Source organism: Chrysemys picta, chromosome 15, assembly GCF_011386835.1.
Source record: "Chrysemys picta bellii isolate R12L10 chromosome 15, ASM1138683v2, whole genome shotgun sequence".
In the NCBI taxonomy this organism is placed as follows: domain Eukaryota; kingdom Metazoa; phylum Chordata; order Testudines; family Emydidae; genus Chrysemys; species Chrysemys picta.
In genome coordinates, this window is record NC_088805.1 from 10,518,706 (window position 1) to 10,533,368 (window position 14,663).

The 14,663-nt window shown below is 38.9% G+C and overlaps 1 protein-coding gene across 5 annotated transcripts in view; it reads right to left on the bottom strand.

The window, feature by feature from the left end:
• Positions 1 to 14,663, bottom strand: part of CIT (citron rho-interacting serine/threonine kinase) — a 90,933-nt gene that overhangs the window by 26,210 nt on the left and 50,060 nt on the right. For 4 of the 5 annotated variants that reach the window (XM_024108738.3, XM_024108736.3, XM_005288704.4 and 1 more), the window contains exons 22-24: positions 12,112 to 12,286; positions 9,904 to 10,101; positions 7,594 to 7,647 (exon numbers count right to left, since the gene is read on the bottom strand). In XM_024108738.3, the coding sequence (XP_023964506.1) occupies positions 7,594 to 7,647; positions 9,904 to 10,101; positions 12,112 to 12,286 (427 nt within the window). The remainder of the gene's footprint in view (positions 1 to 7,593; positions 7,648 to 9,903; positions 10,102 to 12,111; positions 12,287 to 14,663) is intronic. The other variant, XM_024108737.3, reaches the window with a different exon arrangement.

A 14,663-nucleotide genomic window follows, 5' to 3' on the forward strand; every position in this document is an offset into this window, starting at 1 on the left:
TATTTTCATACAACCCTCCAGTTTCTGTGAGAGGAAACCCGTATGAAAAGCTCAAGGGGAGATCAGTAGAAAAAATTCTGCAACTACCTGTACTATAAGACCAATGCAATTGGGGGGACAGAGGAAGGGAAATACCTCATACATCTAATCTGAAAACAGCTTAACAAAAAGAACCACAGAACATCATTTAGCACAGTTTGTGTTAAAATACCCCAAACAGGTTCAAGAGGCATTTCAGCACATATGTACAAATGCTAGTGTAGGTCAAGGTAATAAAACGCCTTATTAAAAGCAAAACTTAAGATCCCAGAACATTATCTGGTTACATGTTTAGACTTAAATGTTCTGGTTTCCCATGTAACAGTCAAGGACCTCAATATCTGTAGTAGAGAGTACAGCTCCTTTCGGCATTTCTGAGGGGAATGCAACCATTTCTTTTTGATTACAGGCTCTCTAAAGCATACCCATGGCAGGCTTTCACCATGCCTCTCCTAGATCTAAACCAACAGTACTTGCCTTTTAAACTGTTGGCAAAAAAGACGGACTTAAACTATTCCCTACAGGGTGAAGGGGGGTTCTGTCAACCATTTGTTTAGGGCCAACTCATAAGGTGATTCATACCCTAAAAATGCAACATCACTGATTTATATTTTCAGTAGTGTGACTGTTATTTTAACACTCCTAATGCTCTATTGAAATTAAATATTTTGTCCTGGTATCACTTATACATCATATAAGTTATTTAGGTACCATGATTGCACCATGAGGACATGTCAGTCTCTACATTGTTAAAAGGGACACCAACTAAGAAATAAAAAAATAAAAAACAAAAAACACTTCTGTCTGAAAATGTAACTGAGATTTCGGTTACGTTTCAGACCAGAGACATTTTTCTTCTATTTCCAGTTTGTTTTTTCTTTATACATTTGACAGCACCACCAGTCTTATCAGTTTCATCACCTCCCTTATACAATCAGTTTCACTTATAGTTTTTAAAAATACAGGAAAGAGCGAGTGTAAAACTGCAAAAATTGGCAGGACGACTCAGTGATTGGAGTAGCACTTGAAACATTTTAGTTCAAACTGACTAAATTTCAAGATGATAGCATCATCCCTTCAGGGTGAAATCTAGCCTTAAACGTAATTTTGACTCACTTCCCTCAACCTCACCAAAACTAAACCAATCTGCCTGAACTTGGTGATCTTATTCCAAAGCAGAACATTTCTAGAAAGTTTGAGGCAAATCAGATGAAGTACTTGAGAGATGAAGGGTTCAAAAATGGAAGAAATGATGTGATCTCATTTCTTGAACATTATTTTGGCTCATCCTAACTCCAAAATGGCTTGGCCTACAAATTTCAAATTTATTTTAATCGGTTGACTTTTGCAAGGAATGATCTCTCGGACTAGGATTTTTCTTTCCGCAGATGATATGGAGGAAGGGGAGATTTGCTGACAGATTTAATTATTAAAATCAGCTTCCATGTACATTATGGCCCCAATATGGAGTTTATAAATTCTATATAGCTAAGAAAGTCACAATGGGAGCAGCAGCATGAGGGCACCCACATGGAGCAGAGCCCAGATTTGGAACAGTAGATGAGAGACAGCCACACAGGAAGGTGGCAGCCAGTTGTGAGGGAGCTGTCTAGCCTGGAAACCAAGAAGAAGGCAATCATGCAGCAAGGGCAGTTTAGGTTGGACCTTAGGGAAAACTTTCTGTCAGGGCAGTTAAGCACTGGAATACATTGTTCAGGGAGGTTGCGGACATACATCATTGGAGATTTTTAAGAGCGGGTTAGACAAACACCTGTCAGGAATGGTCTAGATAATACTTAGTATTGCTGTAAGTGCAGGGGACTGGACTAGATGATCTCTCGAGGTCCCTTCCAGTCGGTACAATTCTATGATTCTATGTGTGGAGACACTGGAGGCAGAGTCTGATAAGGGAGGTCCGAGTCCATAAAACTTGCAACTTCCACTGAAGTCTTGTAACTGAGAAAATTCTCGAAGTGATTGTAAAATTAAGGAAATTCCCAGGCAAAAAACTATGTTACACTGGAGTTAAATTTGCAAACAGCAATTAAGGGAAGCGCACTTAAGAGTACATAGTACTGTTCTTTAAAAACCCAAATGCAATAGAAAACTTCAAAATTCAAAGTTAATGTTTATCTATTTCATTAAGTAATACTAGAAAGCATGAAAATGCACTTCCAAGCCACCAAACTTAGCTGTGCCACTATCACCATCCACAGAACATCTGAAAGCAAAGAACCAATTCTATCCTCAGACAATGCACATCATCATCACATCTGTAATTCTGAAAATTAAGACATGATTTAACTGGACCATGTTAATCTTGTTGAGACTGGCTGTACACTACTGCAGTATTTCAACTGAATGCCTCGTTGTCTTTACATTGCTACAATGAACTACACCTACCTTTATAATACCATACAGAGAAACCAGAAAATGGCATCTCTTCTATGTAAGTGACCACATTCAGGACAATTCTCACCAAAACATACAGTTTCAAATGCAAAGTGCTGCCATGCTGTGATATTTCACATAGACTCATAGCTGCCATATCTGGGCCTATACATTTCTCCAAGGATGGATCAAAAATTAGGTAGCTTAGATGTCTTGGGCTCAGGATAGTGGTGTTTAGATTTACATATCTGACACAGCCATACAAAACTCAAGACACATTCTCCACAGTTCAACACTACAGGCAAAGTATGCCAAGAAAGCAGATTTAGGATGGTCTTCACTGCAGACTGCAAACTTCTTCAAACCTCCATCAAGATGTCTCAGCCATTCACAGAAGCTCCAAACAGGTGTGGAGGGAGGAGGTTGGATGCAGAAAGAAAGAATTAAGATTTTTTGGGTGACCTCAGCAGCACATCAGTACAGCTACTCTTTGGGGGTGGTAAAGATCTTAAGTGCAATCTTAACTTGGAATTTCCAGACTAATGTGTGTGGCTTTTCCCCTAAAGTTCTACTCTACTCATCTTTCTCCTTACAATCACCTTGCAGCTAGCAAGAAAGGATGCATGGAAGGAGAACAAAGCATCCCCCAAATCCTAGATTAATGGGGAAGCAAGACAAGCACCAGGATCACCCCCCAATACACACAAATAGACACAGCCTTGGACCCGAGAGCCACCCCCTTCCCACACCGAGTAAGGCCACCCCAGTAGGGAAGACAGAGTGCCAGGGGTCCTATAGCACATAGTAGTAGAATGTGATAGATCTCAGCCCTGACAAGTGGTTTCAGTGGCTGAGAAAAAGATGCTGCTGCCCACCTCCCTCCCCTTTCTCCAGTCGCCTCTGCTATGACTGAGGCACACTTTAGGAACAGAGGTTGTTTTCCCCACCTCCTGGAAAATCACCTACTGGGATAATGCCATGGGTCTCAGGCAGTGTGACATGCCGGTGCCTGTGTTTCTTTCCTCCCCATATTAAGCAATTTTTTTTTGTTTTGTTTTTCTTCTTCTTGGGGGGGGGGGGGGGTGGAAGAAGGGGGGAGATCATGCAGGGGGGAGATCATGCTTGATAATTCCCCTCTTTGCACTACTTGTATAGAGTGTTCCTTGTGCTTATCCAGTCCCCAGCAATTGGGCTGCACCCCCCTCCAACCATGAGCCTCATCCTCTAAAGATGATGTCCAAGAAGGAGCCTTCTCCTTCAGGGCAGCAGCTCCCGGATACCCTAAAAAGTCCTCCAAACATGTTTTTACAAAATTGTAAAGGTCCAACTTGGGCTACACAACTGACCCTTTCCCATCATTTTTTACACAATGAGAGATGGGTTACAACACAGCCAAGCAACTGAGATTTTTTTTTATGCATTTAACTCAGTCATACCAAAGTTTTTGCCTGGGCATTAGCCTCATGTTACAGTCTCATCTTTTGACAGGCAAGGTTTCCATGCTATGGAATGAATGTTACTGTATATAGCACCAAAGAGGTAAATTCACTCATGTGCATAGTCTCACTGAAGTCAGTTCAGAATCAAGACATCTGGTTGAAGTCAACAGGACTACACACGTGAATAAAGTTATGCATGTGCCTAAAGGGTTTGCAGGATCTGTGTCTCAGAGTCCAATCCGTTCACATGTGTTTACAGGATCAAGCCCTGATAAGGCTAAAGATAATAATAGGTGGTGATGACAAAAAAGTGTAGGTACCATTTTGGAGAGACGAAGGTGGATCTGGTTTTATTAGATTATTCTCTGGCTAAATGGAGATCTGCACCCAATTAATATATCAAGATCTTCCATTCTCCTTGCCAAAGTAATAAATAAGCACAGCTTGTAATTCAAAGAGCCTGAAGGTTCAGATGTTGATTTTTATGAAGAATGTACAGGATTTTATGAACTTCACAGTAATTTATTTAAGAATCTAATTTTTTCCCTAAGTTTTCACAGATATTTTTACTGTCTCTTTACTGAAATTTATATTTATGAAATGCTTACATTACTGCTGAAGCCAACATAACTGTTGTTGTTGTCTAAAATTATTAAATCCATCAGTAAACCATAAATAAGAGCAAGGTGGCAAAAATATAAACTTCCCTAAAAAATGCATTTTATTAGTAGAATCCTTCTGACTGTCTTGAAAATATTTGTCATGAAATGTGATTTCAAAAGTCAAGTTATGCATTTTTGATGTACTGAATCTTTGGAAGCACAGAATTAGACTTTCCCTCTCAGCAGACTTGCTGGATAAGCTACGGATGTGATAAGATACGAGAGAAGTAAAGCAATTTTTACTGTAATTATGTTATTTCTTATAAGACTAAGAGCAAAGGCTAAGATTTGTTTTTGTTCCTGATAGGAATAGAATGATATACTGAAGTAAACGGATTAACTCAAGCCTGAATCTATCAGAGAGCAATTGAATATGTAGTTCACGCACAAAGCAGGGGCACTTCCAGCAAGAACAAAAGGCTTGCAATACAATCACACAACAACATTCTCTATGCATGAATCCCAAATCATGGTAATTTTAAAGTAAACACTCAGAAGAGTCTGACAGTAACCTGACTTGGTTGGAGGGACATGAGTGGACTGAGGGTATAAATAAACCAGAACATACATTAGAAGTGTAAGCTTGCTCTGTGTCCAGACACCCAGACCTCTAAAGAGTTAAACAACTAGGAAATATCAAAGAAAGTAGATTGTAAGTATCTTTACCTATCATTCTGTACAGCAACTTCTCATTCTACATTATCAAAATCATTCAGTCTTCAGTAATGCATTTTCTGTATAATTCATTTTCTTTTCATACTTATATTGATTTGAACTTGTAAGTAAAGTTAAACAAATGCAATGGCCATTATAAAGTTTGACAGCACAGTGCTTCAAGGAAATTCACTCTTGATGTTCATCTTGAAGTAACATCCCTTATGAGTAGAGGCCACTAATCCTTACTAGGCTGACTAAAAAGGAATGTGTTTGAATTACAACCCTGATGGATCTTCTTGTTTTTAGTTCAGCACAAATTCTGAACCACTGCATAGGTGCTGGAACTAGGGGTGCTACCGCACCCCCAGGTTTGAAGTGGTTTCCATCATACACAGGGTTTAGAGTTTGGTTCAATGGCTCTCAGCACCCCCACTATAAAAATTGTTCCAGCACCCCTGAACCACTGTGGCATAGCCTTGGATGTCCACTAAAAAGTTACGGCTGCATCATAATGGTCATTACTGAACGAACACGGGGTTGAAGCATCAGAGAAAGAAGCATGACAAGAATGCACTGATCTCTCCTTGGTCAATACAAGATTGTGCTGTCATTTCCTCAATTCTTATGAAGGGAAGAGGGTAGGCTGTTAGACATCTTATGACACGAAATGAGAGTTTATGCCTATGGACTATTGAGAGAAGTCTTGAGAACTATACTTTTCATTCTCTTGGGTTGCAAACTGAATGTGGTGTTGGAATTTTCATTCATTTGCTATTCATTCAGTTGCTATTTGATTAATTTCTTATTGAGGGGGATTGGCTGTTGTATGAACCATCCTTCTAAAGGACCTAAGATGAACATTACACTTGCAAATCTTTTAATGTGGCATCTCCAAAGTTCACACTGTTCTTGAAACCACCTGGCATGTTTGGCATCTCCTTGTGCCAGTCCTCACTGTTGGAGATTATTGCCCATTCTTACAAAGTCATAGATCAGCCAAATAATGAATTTTGACTTCTTTAAGTTAGCTTGCTGTGCAGAAAAGAGAATTTATGGGAATATCCACAGATTAAGTGATCTTTGAAGCTGGCCAAATCCAATCATCTGCATCAGTCACTTGCACAGAAAGCTGCTATTCTGTGCTGACAGCAAGACAGAGAACAAGGGAATGAAAAGGAGTATCTACTACTGAAGTAGAAAAAGCAACTGTGGGAATAAGCACTGATAGATAGAAGTACACGTGTGGACCCTGTACCTCCTTGACGGAGAGGACAGAAGGTACAGATAGTCTGAATTTATTTTGGAAGAGGTTAAGCCACAGCAAATCAAGACTAGGCCTTACTTAATTACTCATTTTTTCAAATCAGTGTACACTGGAAACAGAGTAAAAATATTTCCTGGCCCTGAAGAACAAGGACTACAGATTTGGAAAGTGTAAAAAAAAAAAAAAAATTCTGAAAGATGTTCTTGAAAAAAGGCATTTTCTTTCTACCTGGGGTTTTCCTACAGCACCTATGACTATGCAATCAAAGCATGGTGGACAATTAACTTTGTGGAGAGGCCACTGAGTATGGGAGAGGAATACCCATTACAGAGGTAAGGAGCGATTAGATCCAGCTAATGGAGGAGGGATTAGAAAGACTGAAGAGACCTGCCTCCAATTATTACACAGAAGGTGGTGGTCAGTGTTTGACACTTCTAGAATGTGTGTTTCATTGAAAGATCGATGTCATCATGGTCCATACAGCACCATAAAGAAATAAGCAAAAAGAGTGCAGATCTGGGAAAACATCTAATGATAAGGAACACAAAATCTAGGACATCTGTCCCGTATGAATTAAATGAATGAAAAAACATATCAAAAGATCTCTTGAGTAACAGAATGTACAAGTTAAGAACCTAAATGAGTTCTCTTTGAACAAGAGACTATGTAACAATATATTATTCAGAAGCACAGGACTTCTTTTCCCTTCAGACAGAGTTAAAGCCCTCCTTAAAACCCAGAGTGGCAAGATAGCGCCTTCACTCTGGCCTAGATCTAGACTATAGCTCAGAATTTGGACAGGGAGACTTTTCCCTTCCCTTATAAAAGGAAAAAATCTATATCCCACATAATTTTTGCAGCTGCTACACCATTCTTACTAGCTGCACTGCAATGAGATATTTGAATTGACTTCCTTCTCCAAAAAGATGAAGGACAGTGTCAATTTTAAATCAGAATCAAACCTCTAAACTGAGGTTTATTTGAGGCCTAAAAGAAATCAGATCCAATCAGGCTAACTCCTGCTAACTCCTTGAAGCCAGAAGCCAATGTCAGGAACAATTGCCATCAAGGAGTAAATGAGTTTGTTTCCTTCCTTATCCTTAATTTCAAAATAATTCAATGATCTGTATTTAATACTCACTGTGCAGCTATTACGAAGGGCTTCAAATTTACGCTGGATTTCATCTCTATGTGCCTAAAGGAGGTAAGAAGTTAATCATCAATTTTTCATACATTAGAATTAGAATCCAACAGCTGTTGCTAAATAAACTTCAGAACAATCTATCAGCAAGCAAAGTTTGGAAGACAGATGTTGCAGGCTATGAAAGCACTCTGTAGTGGCAAAGAACTGATTAAGTCACATCCTACTTAATCAAAGCACGCACATGCTCCAATTCTGAGCTATTTTAGCAAAATGTACAACAAACTGGATGATGCAAAACATTCCATCTTAAGTGGTCTCCAAGGTAAGTGACCATTTAATGTTAAGTGTGTACCTTCCTCACTTACGATAATTTGAGTAGTTTGTTTTTACTTCCACATTTGGATTAATAATATATGTAACATGTTTTTAATACTACATATATTTTAATGATTGCAAAGAAAAGTCTACAATGAAGCACTATGTACGCTTCCGCAAACTGCTCTGCCAATCTACCTCAACCCTACCCTGAGGAACTCTCCCAAACCGTGACTAAACTAAATAATGATTTCTTTGGAAGATGGAAACCAAAGTATTAAAAGCTGCAAAGCATTTTTAAAGAATGAAATAATGCATGCATCGTTTTACTTCCTTATTAACAAGCAAAGCATGATAAAGCAAAGTTCATGTTTCAGCCTCATGGCCTCTCTCAAGATTCACTCAGACTGTCAAACTGATTTAAGTTGTGACTAATAGCATATGCAAATTAAGGCCTTAACAGATAAAAGGCTAGTGCACTAGCACATCCGATCACTTTTATTCAAGACATTTTCCTTACAGCCAAGAGACTCAATAGGAAAAGTTGTTCAGCAGAAGTCCAATGCAATAACTAAGAAGTTATCTTACCAGAACAGGCAATGCAAAAAAGATCCTCAAAACAAAAAATATCCCAACCCATTAAACTGGAATAAAGTGACATGGAGGTGCCAGATTGGAATCTTACGATAGCTGGTACAAAAGCACTACCATTTCATTAGAACAGTTGTGGTAATATCTGCCTGAGCAAGCACAGATCACACATGTTCATCTGTTTTGTTGGTGTGGTAGGAAGAAATATCAAACACGTCATCATTCTGTTCGCATGGCAGCTAACAACTCTGCCAAATTTTCAAATTTCAGTGGGACCATCTCACTTTTGAGCAGAAAGAACTGCTTTGTATTTGAGATGAACTGCTGCCATGCCCTATTCAGTTACTGTTGCATTTTCCTAGCATATATTACCCAGTATATACCAGTTTAGAACAATTCTGAGTGAATGATCTCCCTTCTCACACCTGGGATATCCAACAGCATTGGCAGACACACACGCACAGTCTTCAGCTGAACCCCCATTCAATCTGAATGGTGGTAATGGCAGGAATAAGGACTCAAGGAGATTCCATTGGGGCAACAGACTATTTCCAGTACTCTAAAATAACTGGATTTGAAGGTCAATGAAGACTGATACTTCGATGAGTGATAGCCGGCAACTCAAGTAGGAGGTCAGTTATTTCTTTGCCTCCCACAGCATTAGCAAGCCTTTGCAAAGCAAACATTATTTAAAATCCAACAGTTTAAAAGCATCTTTTTGTACTTAAAGTAGCAACCAGCAGCATATAATTAAGTGTTCCGTTCATTGGGCAGGGAAAAATCTTTCCCCCACCCCAACCCCTGCTGAAGTTTGTGTAATTCACACACCTCACAAGAGACTGCAAGATCTAAAAGAAGCAATTATTTATGGAACAGCCTTTGGAGTAAAATTAGAGAAGTAACAACGTTTGTCTGATTTTTTTTTTAAAAGGATAGCAGAGTTGGCTAACTTATTATAGAGAAAATACTAGAACATTTGTGATCACATTCCTTTTGAAAAAGCACTACTTTCAAAAGTCATCCATGAATATAGAAAGAAAAAAAAAACCAGCAGAAAGTCAAAGTCCTACAGTAGGAATAATGTAGTGTGAGGCTTTTAGCTTATCAAGTAAACTGATGACGTTTTCACTAATAGCCAATCAGTTTTCGCACAAGTGGACAACAAACAACAAGCAAACGTATGTTTTGAGAGACAAAGAACTCTGACATTTTAGCCGTCCCTGTGCCTTCCTCAATCCAAGGCACATTTCATATGTTGCATTGCAAAATTAAACATACAAAATTTAAGTTAGGACAACCTCAAAACTAATAAGTTAGGACACTTATTATGAAGTGTGCATCAACATTCTGTCAGATCTGCTGGTATAGTTCGCAATACCAATCCAGAAGTATAGGACTCACCGTCAGAGCTTGAATCTCCTCCTCTGCCTCAGCTGTAGTCTCCTCTAGTTCAGTTTTAGCCTCACGGAGCTGATTCTCTAGGGCTGATCGTGCAGCTTGAAGCCCTGAAATCTGAGATTCTCTTTCCTGGAGGGTCAGCTGCAATTCTGTTAACTGTCGTTTCAATTCCAGCTTTTGTTCTTCATGCTCTAAGCTAACCTGGAGAGAAACAACAGCAGCTGAATATAAGTTACTAATAAGGAAATGGAGAGTACTGCTGCTATATTTGTTCATTTTAAACTAGAGGCCTGCCCTAGAATTGCACTCTGGGATTGCATGGCAACACTCCAGGCTAATATCAGATTTGGATGGATTGGTTAAAAATCAGACCTGAAGGTAACTATCCCCAGGATGCTGCTTCATCCATCACTTGAAAAACGCTCATTTAGTTTGAAAAGGTTCAAAAATAAAACTATATGGTGTTCTGAAATGAAAACTAGGATATAAGAGTAATGCCAGCTATGTTGTAAATACATAACAAATGTTGATATAAATAATTGTGACAATATGAAAGTTCAAGTATAATTTGTGTGATTATCTTCTATAGCTGCAAGTTAGTATACTGCATTTGAGGCTCTGTAAGAAGAAACTATCAATATTACTTTGAATAGATAAGAAGTGTCTTTATATACTGTTCAATTACTTTCATATTTAAACTTCCCTTCAGATTCTTGTTACAGACAGCTCTATCCCTGCAATGATGCAACATCTTGGCAGATCCCATTTACCATGGCAGAGTGGAGAAAACAGTTTAAAGAAAAAGTTCCAATTTAGCTTCCTGTTGCTGGTTCACTTACATGCCCTCCTCCAAATATTCCCCTGGGAAAAAGATCATTTTCAAGCTAAAATACTTTAAGATGCCTGACTCCTTATGTTATTGCAAGTGAATCTGCCCATAATATTGCAGATGTGTGAAAAATAGGCCTGCCAGAAGACCTTGCACTGATGTCTAGCAATAACTGGCTAATTAAAGGAATGACATTGGACATCCCAAACCTCTTAGCCAGAGTAGAGCTCTCAGTCTTCGTTGAGAATTAGAGGAGGGACAGCAAGGAAGGAAATAGGAGATTATCCAGGGAATCATAGAACTTGAAGGGACCTCAAGAGGTCATCTAGTCCAGTCCCCTACACTCATGGCAGGACTAAGTATTATCTAGACCATCCCTGACAGGTGTTTGTCTCACCTGCTCTTAAAAATCCCCAATGATGGAGATTCCACAATCTCCCTAGGCAATTTATTCCAGTGCTTAACCACCCTGACAGGAAGTTTTTCCTAATTAAATTAAATTAAATTTTAAATTAATGGAGATATCCTGTCTCCTAGAACTGGAAGGGACCTTGAAAGGTCATCGAGTCCAGACCCCTGCCTTCACTAGCAGGACCAAGTACTGATTTTTGCCCCAGATCCCTAAGTGACCCCCTCAAGGACTGAACTCACAACCCTGGGTTTAGCAGGCCAATGCTCAAACCACTGAGCTATCCCTCCTCCCAATGTCCAACCTAAACCTCCCTTGCTGCAATTTAAGCCCATTGCTTCTTGTCCTATCCTCAGAGGTTAAGAAGAACAATTTTTCTCCCGCCTCCTTGTAACAACCTTTTATGTACTTGAAAACTGTTATGTCTCAGTCTTCTTTTTTCCAGACTAAGCAAACCCCATTTTTTCAATCTTCCCTCATAGGTCATGTTTTCTAGACCTTGAATCATTTTTGTTACTCTTCTCTAGAACATGAGGTGGTTCCAACCTATTTCTGCCTGTCTGTCCTTTTTATTAGAAAATAATATAAAAACTTGATTTTTCAAGTCTGCAACTGAAAATAAATGAATTATCCAGCTAAGCATATATACTGTGCCCATCACCATTATATCTGGGCACTATTAAAGGATGTTGTACAAAAGGATGCAAATAAATTTGGTTCTAAGAAAGCAAGCTGATCTAGAAACTCAGACTCGACCAGTCTAAGAAACAAAAACCCAAAATAGTCATGCTCAACTCCTTCCAGCAAGCAATACATTTCCACTGTTACAGAAATGGAGCAAAAATTGGGTCATTCAGCTCAAGTCATTATCCTGCAGTGCTGAAAACTAAAACTACTTAATTTTAATTCTCACTGTACTCCTTGAAATAGGATACACCCAAGTACATCAATCTGCAAAGGATTAAATTTTCACCTCTCGCAGTCTAGTCTCTAACTCCAACAGACGGTTCTTGTCAGTATGGTCCTGAAGACTGATCTTCTCCAATTGCTCTTCTAGTTTTCGGTTCTGGGCCTCTAACTTCCCAGCCTGTGTTTCCAGGTAGAACTTCTGCTGTCTGAGCTCTGAGATCATCTCCTCCTGGGCTTTCCTGATAGGAAAATACACAACAAGACATAATCAAGATATATTTTGATCATGTAGTTTTATTGGTATAAAAGTTTCCTGGTAAGCAGAATGTGATCACATCAAAATTAGCTCTTCCTATTTTAAATTTCACATCCCCTTTATGGAAAAAATAAGGTCTCTTATGTCGGCTTCTGCACAGATTCCCACATCGGTGATTAAACCAAGTATGTGCCTCGAGTAGCTCAGATATCATGGTTTTGCAGGTTGTGCATCTGTTTGTACATGGAGAAAGGTGAACACCAAACCTTGGAAATCTACAAGAATGCCTGATCTACAACTCATTCTAAGCTGTCAACCTTTTCCTTGTCATTTGTTTTTCCATTTGGAAAAAAAATGGTTCAATGAATGCTGGGAGCAGGAACTTCCATACATTAGACGTCCAGATCAGAGGAACTGCAACTGGCTTCATTGCATACAGATTAGTTCTGGATTTTGGAAACTTGCTAGGAGCCCAATCTGGCCAACACTTTAGCAAACTTTTGCCCTGACTGAAACCCTGATGTATGTACTGAACACACAATTACCTGTGCTCCCAAGAAATTCAGAAGCTGGTAACTTCTGCTACAGCCAATGATCTATTTTTTTTACCATGAAGGCTTGATAATTAGATACCCTAATTGAAAAAGAGCAGAAAAGCTCTTTCTGAATTAGTGGTAGCTTCCTACAATCATATTATAACACATTTGAAAACTTTGCACTTGTATAGTGTCTTCCATTCAGGTTCTTCACAGAGCTTACAAATATTAATGAACTCATATGCAGAAAAATACTGCGAAATAAGTATTATTATCCCTCTCCCAGAGAAATTACATGGATTACCCGGGATCACATATCAGAGCTAGAAATAGAACCCAGGTCTTCTGAGTCACTGTCCTGTGCTTTGATAAGAACAAAATCATCCTTCCTCCACGTTTTTAACCTGATTATTGACAGCCAGAATTGTCCAAATAGCCTGGGCAACAGTAGAATGAGAAATGACTCCGCCTCCTTCAGAGCCAATCATTAGGGTTTTTTGTTACTGATAGAACAAAGGCTAGTTGGATTCCACAATTCTTTGAAGGCTCTAACTGCTAACTGTCCATATCGATAACGCTCAGTTTAGCAATAGCTTTTGTGGATTCAAATACGGTTCAGTTACAGATTTACATGCCTTTTCACAGGTCAGAGTAATCCAGTAGGATTTGCTAGTTATATCTATAAGATCTACAGTCTCTGCTCAAAAAGAATTCACTTCTCTTAATGACTAACATGACTCACTCTAAATTTGCTGCACGATTACTGACTTGCCAAAGCAATTTGTTTGCCACTCCCTCCCAAAATGTGAATATTTAACATAAGTCACAATAGGTAGAATTCTTTTTTTAGGCATCATTATATTTCTTTCTCTGCCTTTTGACTTTAGTTTAGTGTCCTCCTTCCAGAGGATGCATCTAGTCCAGCTAAATGGTGCTTTCAGTAGTAGACTTCCAAAGCTGTTTATGCAACCTCTTTGCAGAATTGCATTATTTGTAATTTTATTAAATTATTACAATACCCCATCCTTATAGCATCCAGCCACCAGTCTATCTTATGATTTAATATCCATAAGAGTTCCAAAGTGTCTTGATTAAGTTTCTCCAACTCTTATATGCTGGCAAATGTCTCCATTTTTCATAGCCATAGACCAAGAAAGAAATCATTACAGCATGGTGAACATGGAACTTTGGTCTCACATATGCCAACCATGCTGGTTCCAAAGTTAATATTTCAACCGGTAGAATACCCCTTTTTGATTCTGGTAAACATTTCTTTAGTCAGCAAGAACAGCATTTCAAGGGAAGTGAAATCTATTACCACATTGAGTTCAAGACCACTGACTGATGCTAAGTCTTACCTATGCTTTCCCATGTATGAGCTGGTAGATTACTTCTGTATTCTTCAGATTAATGATGTTATGGTTTTAGCAGCCTCTACAAGCTTTTTGGATGATTAACTAGAGTGCATATAACAATAGTATAATCATCTGCATAAAGCAACTCATGTATAACTTTAACAGTTACTTTTGTGGAAGATTTCAGTCTGCTCAGGTTGAAGAGCTTGACAGAAGTTTGAAATGTAAAGCCAGGAATTTTTATTACGTCTCTGTTGGTACACTCAATCACTGCTAAAAGAAGAGTTCAGAGATTCTTTGCCAAAACTCATGCTTGCTTGACTTCACAAATGGATCTAACCAATTGCTGTCCACAGAGATGCTACCCAGCATTCCACTATGCAGCTGATGGTCTGCACATATTTCTCCAGACAGCCAAACTTTAATATGACTAATATCTCACTGATAGGCACCACTCAAGCCCTATTTT